This window comes from Sarcophilus harrisii, chromosome 2 (assembly GCF_902635505.1).
Source record: "Sarcophilus harrisii chromosome 2, mSarHar1.11, whole genome shotgun sequence".
Classification (NCBI taxonomy): domain Eukaryota; kingdom Metazoa; phylum Chordata; class Mammalia; order Dasyuromorphia; family Dasyuridae; genus Sarcophilus; species Sarcophilus harrisii.
Genome location: NC_045427.1, coordinates 504,174,808 through 504,199,095, shown reverse-complemented (window position 1 = coordinate 504,199,095; position 24,288 = coordinate 504,174,808). Strand labels below are relative to the sequence as shown.

The window sequence follows — 24,288 nt, the reverse complement described above, 5'->3', positions numbered from 1 at the left end:
CTTTGATTTATTTTTGCTTATTTCCTTTTAAACTTTAGAAGTTATAAGTTAAAAAGGGGGGAGGGAATTGCAGGTAACTTTTTTCTCTTTGCTAAAGATTACATCCTATATGACTTTAGGGATAGAAATAGGAACTGGACCTGTGATTTCATTTGTATAGGGAACTCCCCAGTGAAGAAAATTCCTCTACCAATACAAGTCTGTACTTTTTCTATAAGTTATAGATTTGGAAAATTGCCTAAGGTATTGAGAAGGTAAGCCCAGGATCTCACTACCAGTGTGTGTGTGTGTGTGTGTGTGTGTGTGTGTGTGTGTGTGTCAAAGCCCCCTCCCCCAAATCTTGAACCTAAGTCCTCCTAGCTTTGAGGTTAGATTTCTATCTACTATGCAGGATTTTCTCTCAATTCATGGCTTTGTGGGGTCACTTTTATAGAAACGGTTCAGATTAAATTAAACATTCCTACCATAGTGCCTTATATAGAGGAGAAACTGACGACATGATTCTTGCAATCAATAACTAGCTCAAAAACTTTTTGTGGTTGTTATTGAAGAGTTTTATTAAATACTTATCCATATGTTTGCAGGTTGAATACCAGTGTGAAGGCTTCTTAGAGAAGAATAAGGACACAGTTTTTGAAGAACAAATTAAAGTTCTTAAATCAAGCAAGGTAATTGTGGAGAGTATTTTTTCTTGGTCGTAAAATAGTTAATACTGTCACATTATTATGGGCTAGGTGCTGTGCTAAGCACTTGTGATACAAATATAAGAAAGCAAGCCACTACCTGTTCTTAAGGAGATTATCATGTAATGGGAGAAGACAATACGACAAAAGAAAGCTGTAAAGGGTTAAGGATGGAGGAAGGGAAGGTACCTAGTATCCTCAGAAAGAGTGCAAACAATGTGGTAAATCTCAGAGCCTTTCTTAAGGAGAGATTTTGAGGGGAGCTTCTTGATCTGCCCTCCAATCAGGTTCAGGCCAGAGGGTAATGTGGAATATCCAGGCTGATGTTATTTTTGTAGGATGATGAATTCACAGTGCATGATAGGAAGATCCATAGGAGTGTAGCCAACTGGGAATTTCAGTTGTGTAAAAATTATTTCATTAGATATTTTGAAGATAATTAGTTGTTAAATGACAATCTTCACTACAAGCCTGCTTCCCGTATTCCATTTTCATTTTCTTATTCTAGCATTACTATTTAGGAATTTGGCTTCTGGAGAGTTTCATACACACCTTTAAATATTGCTCTTGGAGGAAAAACTGTTGTTTTCAATAGCTTTGAAAACATAAATTCTCATTTTCAGGCTGGATCATTTAAATACAAAATGCTAAATTGAACACTCAGTGACAGGAAAAATCAAATTGTGATTCTAAGGGAATTTTGTAGGAAAAAAAATCCTTCTTTTTCATAGCTTATAGGCTTATTTTTTTTTAATAATTATAACTTTTTATTGACAGAACCCATGCCTGGGTAATTTTTCAACATTATCCCTTGCACTCTCTTCAGTTCCGACTTTTCCCCTCCCTCCTTCCACCCCGTCCCCCAGATAGCAAGCAGTCCTATACATGTTGAATGTGTCACAGTTTATCCTAGATACAATATATGTGTGCAGAACCAAACAATTCTCTTGTTGCACAGGGAGAATTGGATTCAGAAGGTAAAGATAACCCGGGAAGAAAAACAAAAATGCAAACAGTTTACATTCATTTCCCAGTGTTCTTTCTTTGGGTGTAGCTGCTTCTGTCCATCATTGATCAATTGAAACTGAGTTAGATCTTCTCTTTGTCGAAGAAATCCACTTCCCTCAGAATACATCCTCATGCAGTATTGTTGTTGAAGTAAATAATGATCTGGTTCTGCTCATTTCACTTAGCATCAGTTCATGTAAGTCTCTTCAAGCCTCTCTGTAGTCATCCTGCTGGTCATTTCTTACACAGCAATAATATTCCATAACATTCATATACCACAATTTACCCAATCATTCTCCAGTTGATGGGCAGCCATTCGTTTTCTAGTTTCTGGCCACTACAAACAGCGCTGCCACAAACATTTTGGCACATACAGGGCCCTTTCCCTTCTTTAGTATCTCTTTGGGGTATAAGCCCAGTAGTATAGGCTTAATTTTTTTTAAAATGACCTAAAATTTGTTTTTAATAATTCTGTTATTTAAGTTTAAAATGTTTTGTGATTAGTGGTGAAACTTCAGATTTATAATAGTGTTGCTACTTGTTTAGTAAAAAGCTGATGATATTTTTTTAAGGTAATTTAACTTAGGTGGAACATTTCTAAGCTTTTAAATCCCCGAACACAGATGATTGTCTTCTTAAGTTTCCTGATGAGTTTACTATTTATCTGAAGGAAATCATGAATGCTAATGACTAGCTAGAGATTAGTCATCTCTTCTGTCAATCAATCTGAGAAAAAACTTCAAGTTTTGTTTTGCTTCCATGGAAGGTTTACTTTATGCAAAACTTTTAAGATCCAGCATGTTCTAAATGTCTTTATAAAAGGTATAAGAGTGTAAATTCTTGTTCTATATAGCTCATGACAGGTAGGCAGGATATATGTGCTATTTTTATTGATATCTTTTACATCTCAATTTCCAAGTCATCTCTATTATCTCCCCAGAGAACAATGCCTTGTAACAAAGAATTGAAAAAAGAAGAAAAATGTATTTATATTAAAACTAACACATCAGTGTTGCATTTCGCAAAAATGGGACATAGTTGCATTTTCTTATGTCTTCTCCAGGCTTTGTCATTATAATTACACTGGGTTCAATTTGGGGACTTTCCATTTGCACTGTTATGTCATTGTATATACTGTTTTTTGATTCTGCTTACTTTAGTTTGCATTGGTTCAGACATCTCATGCTTTTCTGAATTCTTCATCTTTGTCATTTCTTACAATGTAGTAATAATCTAATACATTAATATACCATATTTAACAACAATAACAACAAAAACCTATTCCCTAGTTGATGAGCAACAGCATGTTGTTTTGTTTTTAATCAGCTTTTCTTAACAACTACAAAAATGACTGCTGTAAGTTTTTGGTATAAATGCATTCCTTCTTTGAATCTTTGACCTCCTTGGTATATATTACTACTAGTGGATTCTCTAGCTTAAAGAGTATAGATATTTTAATACCTTTAAAAAGATTTAACTCTAAATTGCTTTCCAGAATGGCTGAAACAATTCACAGCTCTGTCTATAGTAAGATGCCTACATATCTATATATCTATATCTGTATCTGTCTATTATTCCTATGTGCGTACACACACAGTTATGTCAAAAGTTTTTCTCTCTATTCAAATGATTCGGTGATTTTTTTATGTTGGTGGTGTGGTGTTTTCCTTTTTTTATTTTAATTTTTTTGATTAAATATATTTATTATTTTCCTAGTATTGAATCAGCCCTAGCATAAATAAATCCTGGTCATAGTGTATGATCTTTGTGATATATTGCTGTAATCTCTTTGGTAGAATTTTATTTAAATTTTTTTCATTATATTCCCTCTAATACTTTGCACATAGTAGATAGACATTTATTAAATATTTAATAACTTATCAAATATTTAATAATTTAACTTTTATTAAAGTTTCCTGTTAAATTGAATTGAGCTTGAGCCCCTATAGAAATGTTTTCTTTACTATGGAAGCAAATTGCCATGTTAAACTGCAATATTAAGATGAAAGCTTATTTTTTATAGTGAAATGTTAGGGCAGCAATAATATTTTTCACATTAACAATTTCTTATGGGAAGTTTTGTGTGAAATGCTTCAGAATAAATTAAGTAGAGCAGGACTTAATGATACCAATGTAAATAGAAAGAACAAATAAGCTTTCAAATCATAACACTGTAATTATAATGGCCAAGAATCTTTGGCTGAAGAAGAGCTGATAAAATTCACCTCCCTCCCTTCTTTGCAAAGATGATGTTAGAAATATGGATGTAGAATATCATATACACAGTCACTCAATTGATGTATTGGTTTTGTTGAATTGATTATTTTTTTTGTCCTTTTTTTTCTTTATTACAAGAGGTAGTTTATTTTATAGTGTATGAAGAAGGGCTATATTCAGAAATAAAGATTATGTAGACAAAAGGAATTAATAATAAAGAGAAAAAATTTTCATAAATTCCTAACAAGACAATTTTTCTCTGTATTTGTTTTATGTTTTTAAATCCTTTGCCACTGAATCATAGAACATTCATGGATTGTGAGTCTGAAAGCATTTTTCTAGGAGTACTTGAAGGGATCCACTTTAGTTGGATTATATTACATTATCTTTTCTTTGTGTTTGTTTTTATTCCAGTTTTAATGTTTTTTTTCTATTTGTGACATAGTTTAAAATGCTCCCAGAATTATTTCAAGATGATGAAAAAGCTATCAGTCCCTCTTCAGCCACTCCTGGGCGTACTCCGCTCTCCAGGACTCCTATAAAACCAACCAAAGTTAGACCAGGCCAATCAACAAAAGAGCATAAGAAAACTGTGGGACACCAGGTGAGTGGTAACATACCTATCTTCCTTTTCTAACATCAATTATGATGTTAGAAAATTTCCTTGCCCCTTCTCAATGTACCCCAATATTTAATGCTTCTTACACAATATGAAGTTACTGTAGAATGTATGTTCAATAAGGACCGGAACAAATTTTTTAAGACATTAATCCTCAGTATCTAGCATACTACCAGATACATAATAAATCCTTTAAAAATGCTTATTGAATTGAATAGGATTTAGTATCCATTTTTCTTCCCAACACACATTCTACCAACCCTAATCCTACACATAATTCAAAGTCCTCCACTAGCTGCACTTCCATCTTTTTTATGAATCCTTCTCTCTCTCTATCTGTCTCTCTGTCTCTCTCTATCTCTGTCTCTCTGTTTCTCTTTGGCAATGGGGGTTAAGTGACTTGCTCAGGGTCACACAGCTAGGAAGTATTAAGTGTCTGAGGCCAGTTTTTGAACTTCAGGAGTGGTGTCTAGCTGCCCCTATTTCTAAACTTTTTTTCTGCCCCCCAACCCCATCCCCCGATGATATTTCCAGTCATGGATGCTGCATTTGCTGAGGCTTGTTGGTAGGTACAAACTAAGCATTTCTGACCTTTATCCAAGGTATAAAAACATTTTTTTCTAGCCTTTTATCCAATAGCTACTGGACAAACTTAGGAGTATAACAGTTTCCTGGTTAATCCTATATATTAAGCCTTCTTGAATGCCAACTAAAAAGAGTTATGGGGGTGGGGCTATTTTTGTATAAAATTTTTTTCTCTTTATAATATAATCATTTTGCCCCAATGCCTGAAGAATAATCTAAAAACAGTATTCACAAAATATCAGCATCAATATGCAGCATCTCCTTTTTGGTTGGAAAGTAAAACTTGGGGTGTTCCTTTGCTCCTTTCAGGGATGTCCATTTTAATATTAAATTAACATATGGTCCTCTGTTCTTAAGCTCAAGTAAAGTTGGTTACTGCTAGATTAGGATGATGGACAGAATTCCTCAAATGAAATAATGCTATGCTTTCTATTTCATGCCATAAAAGAATTTAAATATTATTGGCATTAAGAGAAACCTCAGTTCCTCATCTGAAAGTGAGATATCTGGGTTAGGTGGTATCTAAGGTCATTTCCAGCTCTAAAACTTTTATGATTACAGACATGGAGGGGGGATGAAGGAGTGTGGATGGGTGGGGGAGGGGTGTGTGTGTGTGTGTGTGTGTGTGTGTGTGTGTGTATGCGTGTGAAGAGAAGGATAGTTGGTAAAGGATAAGCTTTGGACAGTCTTCCTGACTTGAGTTCAGGTCATCCTGCTTCTGATACATACCAGTATTGTGATCACAATTGTCTAAACCTCTCCATGTCCTAGGCAACTGTCGCAGATTATAAATAGTAGACAAATTATTAATCCATCAATTTGTGGAGAGTATAGAAAGTTTCCTACATGGGAGAAATCTGTTCCAGGTTGTTCCCTCTACCCCAAACACACACACACACACACACACACACACACACACACACACGTGCACACACACACATGCACATGCACACGCACACACACACAGTTAATTTCATGGAATTGCTGATTTGGAGTTGGAAGGGACCTTAATGGCTAGCTCATTTTACAGATGAGGAAAATAATTCTTAGTGATGTCATTTACATAATATGAGTCAGAGGCAGCATTTAAATCCTTTCTTCTGACTCCAGTGTCTATCCCTCCACTCTTCCACACTGTCTTTTAGGTTGTTATTCAGTTGTTTTAATCATATCTGATTTTTTTGTGACTCCTCATGAACTTTGTAGGGATTTCTTGGCAAAGATATTGGAGTGATTTGCCATTTCCTTCAGTAGGGTGTCCCCATTTTACAGATGAGGAACTGAGGTAAATGGTGTTTAAGTGACTTGCTTAATCACTTAACTAGTAAGTGTCTGAGGTTGTATTTGATCTCAGATCTTCCTGACTCCAGGACCCATGTTCTTATCCATGTATCTTATCTGTATCCTAAATAGGAACTACATTTAAAAACACTTTTTAGCCCTCAAAAATTCACAATTTCAACCAAAATTCTATGTACAAAGTACTTTAATATTGCTCTGAATAAAATTATATAGATTGTAGATGGGAGAGGAAGAATTTGTGTTTTTCAAACTAAATCTACAAGTACTCATTTAAATTCTGTTGCTTTCAATTCTGTCAATCTTCTAGAAATTACCTTTCTGTATTTAAAAAGTCAGGGTGATATTGATAAGTTTTGTACTAATGACATAAGATGAATATTTAAAAGAGGCACTTTGGTATGGTAGAAAGATTTCCAGGCTTGAAATCACAGTATTTGGGTTTGAATCCTAACTAGGGCAACTTTGGATATATCCCTTAAGACTTCTAAACCTTGGTCTTCATAGCTATAAATGCCATTACAGTGACTGTTCTGCCTGTCTCACAGGCTTCTTTCCTTCAATTTCCACGATTATTGAATCATTCCTACTGGAGTGGAAAGCACACACTTTGAAAATCCCATTTTTGTAAATTTATTTTTTAAATTCACAGTTGAAAAAAAGTATATTTAATGATTCTAGGAAAGAAGTCACTGAATAAAATTTCTGTTATGGTATTTATAGCTACCATGAGGCAACTATGTGGCACAGTATGGTAGAACTCTGGCTCTGGACTTGGAATTACAAAAACCTGCATTCAAATTTAGCCCTAGTCTCCTGAAATCTGGTTTTCTTTCACTGATTTCATTCCTATTTCATTCACTGATAATTTTTTGTACAGCATTAAAAAATAATCCTGTGAATAAGATGTTATGATCTTAAGGTTGTTATTGGTTGCATATTATCTTTGATCCTCTTTTCTCTCATTTTCATGTAGTTCAGAAATTCTCTTCATTTGCTGATGGAGACTCTCAATGCTACAACTCCCCATTACGTGCGCTGTATTAAACCAAATGACTTCAAGTTTCCATTTACGTAAGTTTATTTTTTAACTTCTCAGTTGAAAAAAAGTGTATTTAATTTTCCTAGGAAAGACATCACTGAATAAAAAGTCACTTGCAAAAGAAACTACCTTGAGGCAGCTAGATGTTGAAACTTTAGACTTGGAATCAGGAAGATCTGAGTTCAAATTTAACCCTAGATACTTATTAACTATGTCAACTGCAGTTTCCTTATCTGTAAAATGGAAATCATAACAGTACTTAATTCCCAAGGTGGTTGTGAAGATCATCAAAAGAAATGACATGTGAAATGCTTTGTTATTCTTAAAGCACTATAAACATACTAGCTATTGTTGTTGTGGTTATTATTATTTTAAAAGATTCAAGTAAACTAAAGGAGAGAGTGAGAAAAAAACAGCAGGTTTAACCTAAAGAAAACTGAAAATTTCAAATCAAAGTGTAGGGTAAAGGTGTGGTTATTGTAGCCATAACTGAGATTTAGTGCAAAGGTCTTTGGGAGGATTAAATTGTCTTTTCAGCCTACTTTAACTACTATAGGAGCTTAGGACACTTAGAGATATCCTGACTCATGTCACGTGTACTTTGGCAACCTGATTTGGTATGTTCATATTCTCACTGTTAATCACTAACCTGCCTTCACAACAAGTTTTCTTTCACCACTGTTGCTATAACTTTGGGACCATCAATTTCTTTCTCTTTCTTTCATAATATCATATTTTATCAGTTAGTTGTTATGGAATAAAATAATGGGAAGCTGTAATCACATTTGTGCTTGCTATACTAATGCTTTTTTATTAACATTACTGCATTTTCACCTGCAGATTTGATGAAAAGAGGGCGGTACAGCAGTTGAGGGCGTGTGGCGTCTTGGAAACCATCCGAATTAGTGCAGCAGGTTTCCCCTCCAGGTAGGCCATGTATTTCTTAAGTCAGAGATCTTTTTTTAAAGGAGAGATAATCCCAAATGTTTAACTAAACTTTTGTTGATTTCTTTTGGCAGGTGGACATATCAAGAATTTTTTAGTCGTTATCGTGTCTTGATGAAGCAAAAAGATGTACTCAGTGATAGGAAGCAGACATGCAAAAATGTATTAGAGAAACTGATACTGGTAGGAATCCTTTTTATTGAACTTGGGATTGACAGAATTTTTCTTAAGAATCTGTTTGATTTTGATTGCTAACTTTTCATTCAAACTTTTGCTGGAGAAAAGAAATCTAGATTGACAATGTAAAATTAGAATTAAAAATGACAGCATATTGGGGTAGTTGCTTGAGGATCCAGCAGAGCAGAGAGGTTCAGTAATGGTAGGAAGAATTGACCAGAGTTCCAAGACAGTGTTATGTGTCCTGGGACTGGAAAAGAAGATGTCTGACAATTAGTCAGTAACTTTTAGCCATTTTCACTTTATCCTTTTTTGGAAAACCAACAATAATAAATGCCTAATTGGTGTAAGACACCATGCTTTGCACTGTGGGAGATATAAAGAATTAAAAGTACATCTTTCACTTAGTAGAGCTTAAAGCCTTATAGGGCTTACAAGATAATTAAGATAACAATACATATACTTATGGGAGAAAAAAACAATATAAGACCACCTTCTTGTTGAAGTTACAGGAGAGGATTCCCACTACATCCAGGGCCATCTGTATCCTACTCTATTCTAGTACTCTAAACTTTACTACTGGACCCAGATAGTTCTGGAGGAAAAAGTGAGCCTGATAACTTTGTGCAGTCCACCATCAATTAAATCCCTTTTTTGCATGTCATATCATGGTCCCCAGAGAAGCCAGAGAAGGCTTCAGAGGGAAAGTATGGATAGAATTTAGACCAACAAAAAAAAGGTGCAAATATCATAAGATCTAGGTTGTAGGGACAGGAATGAAAGGAATTATGACCAAAAGGAAAGGTGTTGAAGTAAGAAGTTCTTGGCTCAGTGAATAGTCTAATTTGCCTGAAACTGAAGTCTATATATTGACGAGATGACACCCTAAGATATACTGAGAGAAACCAAAACCTTGACATCCCAAATTAAGAGTTGTCTCAGAGGTACTTGGGAAGGTACTTAAAGCTACTAGGGTCTATTTGCTGTTGTTCTCTTGATATTCCTCCATGCCTTTGGGCAAATAATCTTCCAAGCCTGGAATGTTTCTCCTTTGCATCCTGTCACCAGCTTCCTTTAAAGTTTGGCTCAAGGGCCAAAGAGACTGGGTCAAGAGACTGTAAAAGTGTCTTTAGGATACCTCTAATTGTTCTTCCTCCCTCTACCTTCCAAACTGCAACAATAACAACAGCATATAGTTTACCCCACTGTAAAATCTAAGCTTCTTGAGGGCAAGCAATTATTTTCTTTTTATATTGGCACAGTAGGAGTGCTAACATATAGTTAAATACTTAACTAATGCTTGAATTTGAAAGTTTTGTAACAGAGGGTGGTCATGATGAAAGCCTCAATAACGCTATAATTGGAACCAACAGTAATACATTTAAAGGAAAACTAACTCAATATCTTAATTTTCTCTAATTTTGTGAACTTTTAGAGTTATCTTATTCTTGGTGTTTTTGTCCCCTCAGCTTTCACCTGGAATACAGCATGAATCAAAGAAAATATCAACATCTCCATTTCCTTGAGATGTTTAAACCACAAACAAGCTAACAAAAAACTACCCTAAATCCCATCATATTTTGGCCTCAAATAATCTTCTCCAGGTAGAAGAACTCTGGAAAGTATTTGTCATTATAGCCTTCCTTAAAATCCCTTCCACTTCCTCAATCTCACTAATCCTAGAAATTTTGAACAGAAGTGCCTAGGATCAAAATTTGGTTCCATTAGTTAATTGCTGATTTAGCAAAAATGTTAGATGTAGTTTCACCTCTTCATTGATTCTGCTTTTAGACAATCTTTGTTTCCCTTTCTGTTCTAACATTTTATTCATATGACCATTAATCTTGTTTTCGAATGTACATTTTTCTCTGAAAATAGGATAAAGATAAATACCAGTTTGGTAAGACCAAGATATTTTTCCGAGCCGGGCAAGTAGCTTATTTGGAAAAAATAAGGGCAGACAAACTGAGGGCTGCCTGTATCCGTATCCAGAAGACAATTCGGGGCTGGTTGCTGCGAAAGAAGTATCTGCGTATGAGGAAGGCGGCTATTACTATTCAGAGATATGTTCGAGGCTACCAGGCAAGATGGTAAGCAGAACTGTGCCATGTGATTTTAGAATCTCCTAAGCAGGACTTTCAGAGAAGACTGCTGTCCGCTTCCTCTTTTCTGTGCTGTGTGCCAGGGTATTTGTTTTCCAGGAGATTAAATAGAATATCATGTCTCTTGTGCATAGCAGCTTGTCTCTCTTAAAATGAAATTCTCTTCATGGTGTTACTGCTGAAAAGTCATATAAGCTAATGAATAAAGCTGAAAGTCATGAAAATTTTATCATTCATCTAATTCTACCATCTGTTTGGTTTTCATTTCTTAAAAAAATATCCATGACATATAGTAAATACACAGTCCATCTTTATTGGATGAACACTCAGTATTTAAAAAGTAATCTAATAATCACTCTCATTCTTGTTAGTGTTAAATTCTACAAATTGTATTTTCTTAGTATTCATCTGCTTTTACAAAGTGCTTTTGCTTTGTGAAAATGAAATATAGGGTAATAATAATAAGGGTATAAAGAAATCAAATATGGGTAGAAAAAGTTGCATATATATTATTGTGGTCTAATTAGTAATGTTTCCATGGAAGTGTCTTCTGGAGAAATGAGCTGAAGGGGTGCTGGAAAATAGAAATAGTTTTATCAGTAAGATTCTACATGAGATAATCCTTAAGGGAAAAAAAAAAGTTACATTTATGCAACAATCAGATGATTGGTAAACAATTTTTTGGTGACCATATATGAATGCAAAACAAGTTTAATAAAAGAGAGTGGCATATTGACATATATTAAAAGCTAAATATATTATATCCATTTTATTTGCATATTATTTGTGGTACAGAGGAAAAAGCATCGAATTTGGACTCTGATACCCTGATTTAAACATTAACTGAACAACTTACTGTCTTAGGGAATATCTGCTTCCTTATGTTTTCTCATCTGTAAAACTAGAAAGCAAGCTACTTTTCTTCTTTGAATTTCTGATCCTAAGATTCCATAATTTATGTCTCTATATCTGTGTGTGTGTGTAACATCCTATTGAAAATCTTACATTTATTTATGGAATATTACTGTTCTGTAAGAAATGACCAACAGGATGATTTCAGAAAGGCCTGGAGAGACTTACACGAACTGATGCTGAGTGAAATGAGCAGGACCAGGAGATCATTATATACTTCAACAACAATACTAGATGATGACCAGTTCTGATGGACCTGGCCATCCTCAGCAACGAGATCAACCAAATCATTTCTAATGGAGCAGTAATGAACTGAGCTAGCTATGCCCAGAAAAATAACTCTGGGAGATGACTAAAAACCATTACATTAAATTCCCAATCCCTATATTTATGCACACATGCATTTTTGATTTCCTTCACAAGCTAACTGTGCAATATTTCAGAGTCTGATTCTTTTTGTACAGCAAAATAATGTTTTGGTCATGTATACTTATTGTGTATCTAAGTTATATTTTAATATATTTAACATCTACTGGTCATCCTGCCATCTAGGGGAGGGGGTGGGGGGGGGGTAAGAGGTGAAAAATTGGAACAAGAGGTTTGGCAATTGTTAATGCTGTAAAGTTACCCATGTATAAATCCTGTAAATAAAAGGCTATTAAATATAAAAAAATCTTACATTTATGAGAGGCCACATGGCTTGAATGTCTGAGTATTTCTAATTACTGACTCTTTATCTTTGTTTACTTTGAACAGCTATGCTAAGTTTCTGCGAAGAACCAATGCAGCCACTATTATTCAGAAGTACTGGCGAATGTATGTGGTCCGAAAGAGGTACCAAATCAGACGAGCAGCCACTATCATTCTCCAGTCTTATTTACGAGGCTTCATGGCTAGAAATAGATATCGTAAGGTAAGCAACTGTGTTCAGACTCTTTGAGTCTGTACTGAGATCCCTGTAATGAATAATTATTGAAAGTCTACAGAATTATGTGCATCATACAAAATACCAGAGGATATAAGCAGACATCTCTACCCATAGAAGGCATCCTGTTAGAGATGAACATCAATTTAAAATTTAGGTTTCTAATCTTAAATAAATTTAACACATACACACACACACACACGCAGATAGGAAAATTTTGACATCGCTCATCTGTAGTGTAGAAAATCAGTGCAAAAGTATCTTTTGCATTAGATATAGTCTGGTATTTCTATACCTTATACACTACTGATGAAATAATTTAATATCAAAGTAGAATAAAATATATCTCAATCTTAATCTCTACCACAGTGATGAACTTGGTTGTTCAGAAGGGAATTGATAAATGTAATCACTCTGTGCATTTAGGTTTTAGAATCTTTTTTTTTGGCTGAGGCAATTGGGGTTAAGTGACTTGTCCAGGGTCACACAGAGCTAGGAAATGTTAAGTGCCTGAAGTCGGATCCTCCTGATTTCAGGGCTGGTGCTTTATCCACTGCATCAACTAGTTGCCCTCATAGCATATTCTTAATAAACTGGGAAACTATGATATAGAACAGGACAGTAAGTATATAACTATTTAAAGAGTCATTCATAGTAATTTTGGGCGTTTGAAGATATAGTCAAGTAAATAGATTCAGGTGTGAAAACTGGCTTTCATCTTAAGTGGCATCATCATCAATTATCATGATAAAATCAAACTATAGCATTTAGTTGTTAGATAAAAGCAAGGTAGGAGAGGAAGATCACAATTAAAGTGACCTTGGTAAATTAAATCAAGTGGTAAGAACTAATAAAATGAAACAGCCTAGATAAGTATAGATTCTATTTAAGAAGGGGTAAAAAATCACAAATATAGACTACAGAAAAACTATGTGTGGCCAAAATGTATGTAAGGGTGGTAATATACCTAGACTAAAAAAAAATTACTTAATTTTAAGAACTCAAATATGGTACTGGGATCTGTTGCAAAAGTATTAGAAAATAATACTCTAGTTCTAATTACTCATTATTGATTATACCCGGAGAATATCAGAGAAATTGGAATGTTTAACCTGAGAGCAATGATAAAGCTAAGTGTAGCTCTCTTTCCCCATTTTTTTTTATCTTTACTTTTGCATTTCATCTTTATTTTCAGAGAGGATTTCTGAGACTTAATTCCATTTTTCTAACCGCCATAAATTTCACTGCTTTTGTGACTGGTAAAGATCCCTTGGAGATGGAGATAGAGAACCCTACTCAAATCCCCTAGGAAGTCAAGCCTCTTCTTTATTTTTCTTTATTTTTTTTAAATTAAAGCTTTTTGTTTTCAAAATACATGCATAGATAATCTTCAACATTCACCCTTGCTTTTAAAACCTTGTGTTCTAATTTTTTTCTGTCCTTTTCCCCCATCCCTACCCCTAAATGGCAAGTAATCTAATATAGGTTAAACATGTGCAATTCTAAACATATTTCCACAATTATCCTGCTGCCCAAGAAAAATCAGATCAAAAAGGGAAAAAATGAGAAAGAAAACAAAATGCAAGCAAATAACAACAAAAAGAGTGAAAATACCATGTTGTGATACATACTTGGTTCCCACAGTAAGCCTCTACTCTCTGAGGTGTATAAAATATGTGTTATAGCTGCTTCTAAAGGAATTTGAGACTTGTATTTAATGAGACTCCCTTTCCTCCTAATTGCTTTGAAATTCTTTCTATGTATCATTAGAATTGCCTTGAAGAGCTACTTAGACATATTTTTGCCTTTTTTAAAAAATAAAAAAAACCTTCCTTAAGGAAATGATGCTGTGAAACCATCTCATGCTTTTCTTTCAATTCAGAATTGCCAGGCTTTCCCCCCCCACAGTATTTGAAAGGGAGAAGCACCTGTAGAGAGTTGAATTCCTTAGCTAGAGTGTTATATAGGAAAAAATTAAGTTAGAAATATAATGTAGGTAGAAGATGAGTCAGGAATTCTCTACCTGTGTGTTCTGTGTAGTCACAAGTTTATCATTTTATCCAGATATGTTTCAGATTACATGTTTTTCATGATAGTTTCTTGAGACTTGAGGGGAAAACAAGTCACTTACTCAATAGGGGAAATGCAAGTTGCAGTGTTTACTAAAATTACCAAGGTGAAGGTAAGCATTTAAAAGAGAGGCAGAAATGAGGGGAAAAAATGAGACTGGAAAAATAGCATTGCTTTCCAGTGTATTCTTTGAGACCTAAAGCTTAAAATACTTCAGTTTGTAATTGTTGTCTCTATTTGATGATCAGATAAGTGCAGTTCATCCATCAGGATTATATTTAGGAAGAGGCTTATAATACCAGACATCACAGTGTAAATTACAGTGAGTTCAGATGATTGAAAACAGACACCAAAAACTATGAGACTGAATTAGTTAGTTGGAAAATGGCTTTTAAAACAGGTTAATTTTTGCCATAATTTTCCTATTTGTGAGACTTTGGGGATAATTTTCCATTTGAATTTTTCTTTGGTTAACATATTTATTTTTAACATTTATTTGCAATTTTTTTTCCTTCTCACTTAACATGGTAGAAAAGTTGACATTAATTATACATGTGAAACAATGCAAAAATATGTCCATATTAGCCATATTTTTAAAATAAAGAAAAATAAATAAAGCAATAAAATTATACTTTAATTTGCATTCGGCATTCACCACTTCTCTTTCTGCAGTTAGATAACCCTTCATGAGTCCTTTGGAATTGTTTTGTATCATTATTGATTAGAATTAAGTCTTTCACAATTGATCATCATTACAACATTGCAGTTATTGTGCACAACGATCTCCCAATTCTTGCTTCCCTTTTCCATCTCATAAAGATGTTGCTATGTTGTTGTTTTTTCTAAAATCATCTCTCTTATCATTACTTATACAAAAAATACTACTTCATCACAATCATATGCCACAACTTGTTTAGCCATTGCCCAGTTGATGAGAATCCTCTAAATTTTATTTAGATTTTTTTTGGGACTAGGCCAAAGGAGATTCTTTGGCTCAATTGCTACCTAGCCTTCATCTCTGAATAGATGTGGCCTCAGTCACATTAAGACCTGTTGAAGACCAGAGTTTAAAGAGACCAAAGTTCCCCACTGGCATCCAGGGCCATCTCCTGTTGTCCTGATCTAAATCTGGCTACTGGACCCAGATAGCTCAGGAGGCAGGTGACCTTGCATAGCCCTCCCTCACTTAAATACAATTCACCTGAATGTCATGGCCTCAGTTCCCCGATGTCTGGATCCTCTTCCAGAACAAAAGACAGACAACAACCTCTGTGAGTAAAGCTGGCCTGAAGTTTGTCACTTGGAAGACTTCCTTCTTTCCTCCCTCTCTCCCTTTCTTCCTCCCTTCCTTTTCTTCCTCCTTCCCTCCCTCCTTTCCTTCTTTCCTCCCTTCCTTCTATCTTCCCTTCCTTCGTTCCTTCCCTCCTTTACTTACAGATGTTCTTAAAAACATTTTTTTCTCTTTTGCCCCTCTGAATTCTCATTGCTAGCACAAAAGAAACTGATATAAATATTATTATATTATTATTATATATATATAAGTCCTTTTTCTTTTTATCTTCAATCTCTTTGAGGAATGTAGACCTATTAGTAGTATTGCTGGATCAAAGAGTATGTAAAATTTAAAGCCCTTTGGGCATAGTACCAAATTGTTCTCCAGAATGATTAGATCAATTCACTATGCTCTATACAGTTTATTAGTGTACCTTTTACCTCTCAACCTCTCTGTTATTTGTAATTTTTGATAAGTATGAAGTTGTACCCCACTTGCATTTGCATTTCTCTAATCACTATTGATTTAGAACATTTTTCAATTTGACTATAGATAGCTTTGATTTCTTCTGAAAACTACTTCTTCATATCTTTTGACCAATTATCAATTGATGAATGGCTCTTTTTGTAAATTTGACACAGTTCCCTATATATTTCAGAAATAATGTCTTATTCAAAGAAATTTGCACTTAATTTTTTATGTTACTTCATTGACTATAGTAATTTTTAAAGTAGTTTCCTGAATTGTAATCATGTCTATTTATGATTTTGCTTTGCCTGAAATCTTGATTGTTCCCCTTACCTTTTTTACTTCATCTGAAACCCAATAGATTCTGTTCCAGACCTCTATTTTGACTCTGTGTATGTTTTCACATCTCTTATACTATTAGGCTAATCGTGTTTTCTAAAGGTATTATTTTCTTCAACATTTTGTGTGCCTTTTTACCAAGCTGTTAATTTTATTTTCATAATTTGCTTAAATTACTCCTATTTATTTTCCCAGTTTTTTCCTCTACCATTCTTATAGCTTTCTTTTACTTTTCCAGAAATTCTGATTCAGCTTGGGTCCAATTAGCAATTTTTTTGAGGTTTTCCTTTTAACCGTTTTCACATCTTTGTTTTCTTATTGTTGCTCTTCCTTGCCACCCTTATAGCTTTTTATGTCACGTTCTTTTGTTGTTTACTCATTTCGCCTCTCCTGCTTCTTAATTTTGAACTTTGTTAATGTCTGTGTCTTCTTTTCTGGAGATGGAGAGGCACTAATCCAAGTAGTTGTGTGCTGCTGTTTTCTAAACTAATTCTAAACATCTATAACCTTTTTGTGCTTCCAAGATAGTGAGAAATGGGGAGAGGTATGGTCATTGTTCACCTGGTTCATAGCTGCAACTTTTAGTGCTCCTCTTGGTCTTGGAACTATGACCAAGTCCCCTGACCTCCTGCAGTTGCAAATGCTAGTGCTCCTCATCACTTTGAAACTGCAGCCAAAGCCCCTGATGGCTTGTGACCAACCACAAATGTGCCTCTCCTTCTTGACTCTGTGTTCCAGAACTGCTTATGGCCAATAGAATTGCCAGTTGGTGCCAGCTGCACATGACAGCAAACTGTCCCCTGTATTTTCTTTCTTAACCTGCTTTCTGACCCTATTATTGCTAGGAACCAAGTGGTCTCTGGAGTAAGGTGTTGCTTCACATTTGTCTTGTTTTGCAGATCCTCCGTGAACATAAGGCAATCATCATCCAGAAGCAGGTGCGTGGCTGGCTGGCTCGGCTGCGCTACAAAAGGTGCCTAAAGGCCATCGTCTACTTGCAGTGTTGTTTCCGCCGAATGATGGCCAAAAGAGAGCTGAAGAAGTTGAAGATTGAGGCTCGTTCTGTTGAGCGCTATAAGAAACTGCACATTGGTATGGAAAACAAGATTATGCAGCTTCAACGCAAAGTTGATGAACAGGTACATACAGACTTGTTCCACTTGGTGTGAAGAAAAAGATCCAGACTCGGGAGATTTACTATGTTTAGGCAACTAGCTAAGTTAAAAATAATTGCTATCAATTGGAATTTCAATGCCATCACTTGATTATCTCTTTATTCTAACAACTAGAAGCTAAAAATCATGAGATATTAATGGATGAAAAAAATTATTTAATTTAATGTAGCAGAAAATTATTTCTAGGAGGCTTACTAGAAATAAGATGAGAAATGCATCAAAAAGTGGCCAAATTTGTTGGCATTCTTAAGTTTGAGTGACCCTTCAGGTGTTGGCAGTATCTCCTTTAAACAGATGAAAGCTGTTGTCATAATATCTGTGAAGTAAGCAAGCCAGATGCTGTATTCATTTTCCAGATGAGAAAATTGAGAGGCAAAGGGAACCTTGACTTGCGAAAGATCACACAGCTAATTAGTAGCAGGGATAGGAAATTAAATTTAAATCTGGATTTTCAAAATGATGTTAATGTTCCACAGAAATAGCAGTAAACCCTGAGGAAAATCTAAGCAAATGTGGCCCCTTTCTCCTGACATACCAAATTGAGAAGAAACTTGGATGTGCTTAAACAAGGGTTGCCTCTTGCCATTGCCACATCTGCTAAACCTTGATAAAGTTTTAGATACTATTTTCCTTTTCTTGTTCAGAAGAAAGAATTTTAGATTTGCGATCAGAGGATGTAATTTTGAATCTCAACTCTGCTGCTTATTGTTCAGGTTACCTAAACCTAATCCACAGCTTCCTCATCTATAAAATGAGTTGGGTTAGACTAGATAGCTTCTAAGATCATGTCTTACTCCATATTTATGGTTAGATTTCAGAATTTCTGAAGTCCCAGAAGCCAGTAGTGTTATCATATACAATCTTTACTCTTGTGTGTTTTCTTTTCCTATCTCTTACCCAGCCAGCATCATACCTGTTACCACTGAAACTCTCATTTTTCCAAATTGATGCTGCTGCTAATCTCTGATTTTTCATAGTTGATAAACTAAAAATTATGAAGAAGGGTCAGAATATGTCTAGTGATCTTGAGAGAACTCTGAGACTAGATCTTCCTTCAGGTTTCACTAAATTAGAACTACAACTATTCTCAGGGTTATGCTACTGCTACTACATTGGGGGGAAATTTTCAGCAACAGAAAATTATTAAGAAGGGCAAAAAAATTTTAACCTACTTCAGGTTTTTTTTTTCTTTTTTTCTTTTAACATTCCTACTACTCTTCTCCCTTTAGTACTACTTGGTCTGCTATTTGTTTACTTGTTCCCTGTCTTCAATAGTGACTTTTCACAGAAATGCAAATCATGAACACATCAGGCTCCAGAGTAATTTTTCATTCTTCTCAATGTTTTTTTTTAATTTTTGAGGGGTGTGTGTGTGTGTGTGTGTGTGTGAGTGTGTGAAGAGGTTGTTTTTGGATTTTTTTGTTTTGCACAGGAAGCATTTAGTTGAAGGTTTTCCTCCCCTCCATGCTGTCTCTTTCTCTTTCCTTATTCTCTTTTGTTCCTTTCTCTCTCTCTCTCTCTTTCTCTTTTCTTAATACTTAATACTTTTCTGTGCCTGGAAATAGTAAAAATCACTGTACTATTCCTTGCTTCACTGCCAAAGAAACCCCCAAACCAGAAATTAACTGGGCCCTTCTGGTTTTCCTAGGCATACTGGACCTCATGGAATAAAAGTTACTATGGTTTCCTTGAGTATTATATTTGGAGACCTGGGAGTTATTTACATTCAGAGTAAAGAAGATTTAACTTGCTTTTCTCCCTCAATTTGTACTACATTGACTACTTTCTATAGTACATTCTCCTCCCTCACTTCCCTGTCCATTACTTTGTCATGACCTGTTTGATACTTTTGGACAGAGTTAACAGTTGGGGCAGGATCACCCCAGAAAAAGCAGGAGTAGCAACAGTATCTTGCCATACTGTGATCCAATCTTCAGCAATCTGCAGAAAGTTTTTTTTATTATTATTATTATTCTTAAATGCCTTTAGAGAGGAAGAGCAATGTTCTTGGTTGATCCAGCAGGTTAATAGCATTGAAACAAGAGGATGAAAGGGAGGATAAAAATAAAGAACAGAGGAAGGGAAAGGAGGGACAGAGGGGAAGAGAAAAATGAGAGGTGTTGATGATGGTAGCAGATTTAGTTTTGATCAGTAATCATTTCAAGTGTCACTCATTAACTCCCATTCTATAGCTTGCTGCTTGCTATGAGAACTGACTAATTGCCATAAACAATTTGCATTATCAGTCATTTTTGTTCCATCCTCTTTTTGGATTTGTGTCAAAGAAAGAAGAGAAAAATGTAAATTTATTATAACCACATTTAGATATTTTGATTGGATTTTACCTTTAAGAAGATCATATAGAAGATATTATCTCTTCATTCACACTGCAAACTTTTTGGTGCGACTGTAACATTTTTTCTTAAACTCAGTTTGTGATATCTAACCTCTAAATGTTTATAGGGTCATTTGGGTTAAGCAATTGTTAAAGGGTAATGTTTTATTCTTTTTAATTTGCCTCCTTAAATTTCTTAAATGGAAAGATGCATACCTTTTCATTATGAAAATGTCAAAATTATTATTATTATTTAAATCAGCATATTTTAATTGCAAAAAGATATAAATGAAGCCTTAAATCTATATTTATAGGACATAAGTATAGATAAACATTTTTTTTAAATGAAATTGAAGGTTTCTTTGTATTTGGTAAGTATAGCTTCAAAGCTCTAACATGTGTAAAAAGGAAATGGATTTATCTTCCCAAGAATATTTTTTAAGTTTAATTACATTTAAAATATTACCTAGACAATGTAAACAAAAGAACTAATGAATTACTGTATAGTGTCTACTCTCTTACAACTGCTTTATCTATATTGTGAGAGAATACATTAAAAAAATCATAAAGACAATCCTGTTTGAGGTCCCTAGGTTTAATTAGAGGGAAAATATTTCAAACTATTTGAGAATAATTACAAAGTAAACTATTAACAAATGTAAAGCTCCATTTTATTAATGGAATACATAAATACTTAGGGGAGAAAAGTAAAGCAATGATCAGAAAGTACTTGTTTATTTGACCTGTGTTGGTGTTGGTGTTGAATTGGGGGAAAAAACCCCTTGGATAATTGTGAGCCCTGGCTTTCTGATCAAATAACTGGTATACAGTGTATCTTATTTCCTTTTTCCTTCCTACCCTCCTTCCTTCATTTTTTATTCACCATCTATCTGTTATTAATTATTATTGTTGTTATTTATTGTTGTTGTTGTTGCTACTAATGCAAAGAACAAAGAATATAAATGCCTACTTGAGAAGCTGACCACCCTGGAGTGTACATATAACTCAGAAACTGAGAAACTCCGTAGTGATCTGAGTCGCCTTCATCTTAGTGAGGAGGAAGCAAAGATTGCCACTAGTCGGGTCCTTAGTCTCCAAGAAGAAATCACCAAGCTCCGGAAAGACTTGGAACGAACTCAGTCAGAGAAAAAAACAATTGAGGAGCGGGCAGACAAATACAAAAAAGAAACAGAGGAGGTAAGAACTAGCTTCCTGTCTTCTGCTATTCCCTACAAAGGGCATTTGTTGACTTTTCAGTTTGTTCTACTTTAACCATTGCCAAGTATAAATAAATGTATTTTTTGCTCAGTATTCTTTATTAATACTCCCTGGGCTTTTCACACATTATGAATAGCTTTAAACATTTAAGTATAATTAGAGTAATGAATAATGATGGCAGAGAGAAGTATAGGTATTTTTAGAGGGAAATTATTAACTCAGTAGAAGTCTTATTTCTCTTATTATAATGTTTTAGTCAGAATGGAATCGAGTCTAACTGACCTATCTCTCCATATATATTGTGGTGCTTAAGAAACGGCTTTGAGTAAAGTAGGTTGAAATGTGTTGTTAATATTCAGTAAATGCTCATGACCCACACAAGAGGGATACTGATAGAATCCTGCACTGAGAGTTGCTGCAGGTCAAGTTAAAAACTAGTCATAGCTAAGCCCAAAGCTAAGCATAAAAAGTCTTTAAAAAGTCGTAAAAAGACTGTTGTTTATCCAAAAAATTCTACTGAAGTATTTGTAAACTCAATGTACTTTTATAGTGCAACTGAGGAGTTAAATGACAACATCCTAAAAACATAAGCAATAAGTCGGAAATAAGACATTTGCTGCCTCCAATTTAAAAAATCAGTATATCAAACATAGTCTTCAAGGGCAGTTATAAAGAGTATAGTACCAACACAGCATTAAACTCCAGACCAAACTGAAGTAACATATTCTAATCTCTTAAATGATACAAAAAAGTATTTATACCTTTACCCACAATGCTGATACACCAGTTTGAATAGTTTGGTTGTCATCTGTTGATCCTAATCTGACAGAATAACTGATAGTGAGCTCCTGGAACATTCACATTCTCTATAATTGAAGTAATATTCATCACAGCAGGCATTTATTGAGGTATCTGTATTTAGAGAGAATGACAATAGATTCTCCAATGTGTCTGTATGGACACAAGGTAGCTTCAGGAATGGAGAGCAAATGAACTATTTTGAAGATACTCTGATATAGTGTCACATAGCTATCCATGGACAGCCAAAAACATCAACCTTATGTTTGGTAGTAAGGTATAGTATATGTCTTTACTTAAGACTCCTGGTATGATATTTCAAATATGGGAACAGTAGTTAAAGACATATACTGGAGAACACTCTTCATATCTCATGGGAAAGACCAACATATATGCAAACCCACATATATTAGCCTTTTTTTTCCCATGCTTATTGAAAATAAGCACCATCAGCTAATGTCAATCAGCCAAGTCCTTTAATGAGAATATAGTTTCTGAAAGATAATCATATATAAACTTGTATAAGTTCAGCTCCTTCCTGAAAACTGTTCTATAAAATATGCATTTATATTTCCTTTATCTTATACAATTCATTCAGTTTATAGCCTTTTGTGATATTTATTTTAGTTGATAGAAATGTAAAAACCATCCTAATTAATCAGTTTAAGAAATTATCAGCCAAAGTCTTTATTAAAGAAAGAGGATTTTGTAGCATCTCACCTGTTTAATGTGCACATATTTTTAATTAAAAGTCTTGTTAAAATAAAATTTCTTCTCCCCTTTTATTTATAGATCCTTCATTTGTTTTAAACTAATAAATAAATGATTTTTAAAATAAGTTCAATCTATGAGCATTTGTTAAATGCCAGCTATATGTCAGATACTTTGTAAAGCAATAGGAATACATATACAAAAATAAGATAATGCCTGCCCTTAAGGGACTTGTGTTTTATTAAGGGGATAAAATATATTCACACAGAAACAAATATGGGATTTATATACATATATACATATATATATAAAATAAGTATAAAATAAAGATGGCATAGTTATGTATATACACAAAATGATTTGGGGAGAGGAGATACCAACAATTAGAGAAATCAAGAAAGATTTCTTGAAAAAGGTGGTTCTTGAGCCTTGACGTGATTGAAGGATTCTAAGAGTCAGAAATGAAGCATTCCAGATGTGAGGCACAGTTTGTACAAAGGAATTGAAATGAGATAAAAAATACTGTCATGGGAAGTTTAATTGGCATATATGAGGGAGTGTTGTTTTGAAGGCCAGACCCAGGAATTTGTATTTTTATCCTAGAAACAGTAGAAACTTCTTGAGCAGAGGTGTGACTTGGTTGTATCTGTATAATAGGAATATTACTTTATCTTTGGCAGAAAATTGGAGAAACAAGAGAGAAAGGTAAAAATAGACAAATTGGAATGATGTTATATTTGTCCAGACAAGAGATGATGAGAATATACACTAAGCAGATTGTGGTGTGAGCAGGGAGAAAGGTACTGTTTCAAGACTAGTTGAAGAAATAGAACTGATTGTATATAGTTTGAAATCTACTAGATTGCATACTAGGTAAGGACTGGTGTTCTGGACAGACATAGGAGAATAGGAGACATATATATATATATATATATATATATATATATGCACCCACCTATCTAGCTATCTATCATAAATATAATAAATGACAAAATTAGATGTTTGCAAACCTTAAAATATATATATATATATATATATAGGGAAAGATGATCAGTTTGTGTTGCACATATTGTTTGAGAATTTATAGGTAGAGCTCTTCAGAAGATAATTGAAAATGAGGGACTATAGCTCAATAAAAAGATGAGGGCTTGATATGTAAATATAGAAGTCATCTGCATAGAAATGATGATTGAATCTATGGTAAATTATTAAATCATCTAAAAAGGATGTAGAGAGAGGAATAAGACAAAAACAGAGCATTAGAATACTCATACACATATAGGGGTAAGATAAGGATGATAAATCAGCAAACTGAAGCATTAGTCACATCAGTCAGTTGTTTTTTGTTTTTGTTTTGTTTGAAAAAAGATTTTTGGGGAGATGTGGG

General features: G+C 34.3%; 1 protein-coding gene across 6 annotated transcripts in view; it reads left to right on the top strand.

Moving 5' to 3' along the window:
• MYO5A (myosin VA) overlaps positions 1 to 24,288 on the top strand; it is a 202,525-nt gene that overhangs the window by 115,592 nt on the left and 62,645 nt on the right. For all 6 annotated transcript variants that reach the window (XM_031955220.1, XM_031955217.1, XM_031955219.1 and 3 more), the window contains exons 14-22: positions 585 to 668; positions 4,354 to 4,512; positions 7,388 to 7,485; positions 8,294 to 8,380; positions 8,473 to 8,581; positions 10,454 to 10,665; positions 12,346 to 12,502; positions 17,564 to 17,803; positions 21,123 to 21,371. In XM_031955220.1, the coding sequence (XP_031811080.1) occupies positions 585 to 668; positions 4,354 to 4,512; positions 7,388 to 7,485; positions 8,294 to 8,380; positions 8,473 to 8,581; positions 10,454 to 10,665; positions 12,346 to 12,502; positions 17,564 to 17,803; positions 21,123 to 21,371 (1,395 nt within the window). The remainder of the gene's footprint in view (positions 1 to 584; positions 669 to 4,353; positions 4,513 to 7,387; positions 7,486 to 8,293; positions 8,381 to 8,472; positions 8,582 to 10,453; positions 10,666 to 12,345; positions 12,503 to 17,563; positions 17,804 to 21,122; positions 21,372 to 24,288) is intronic.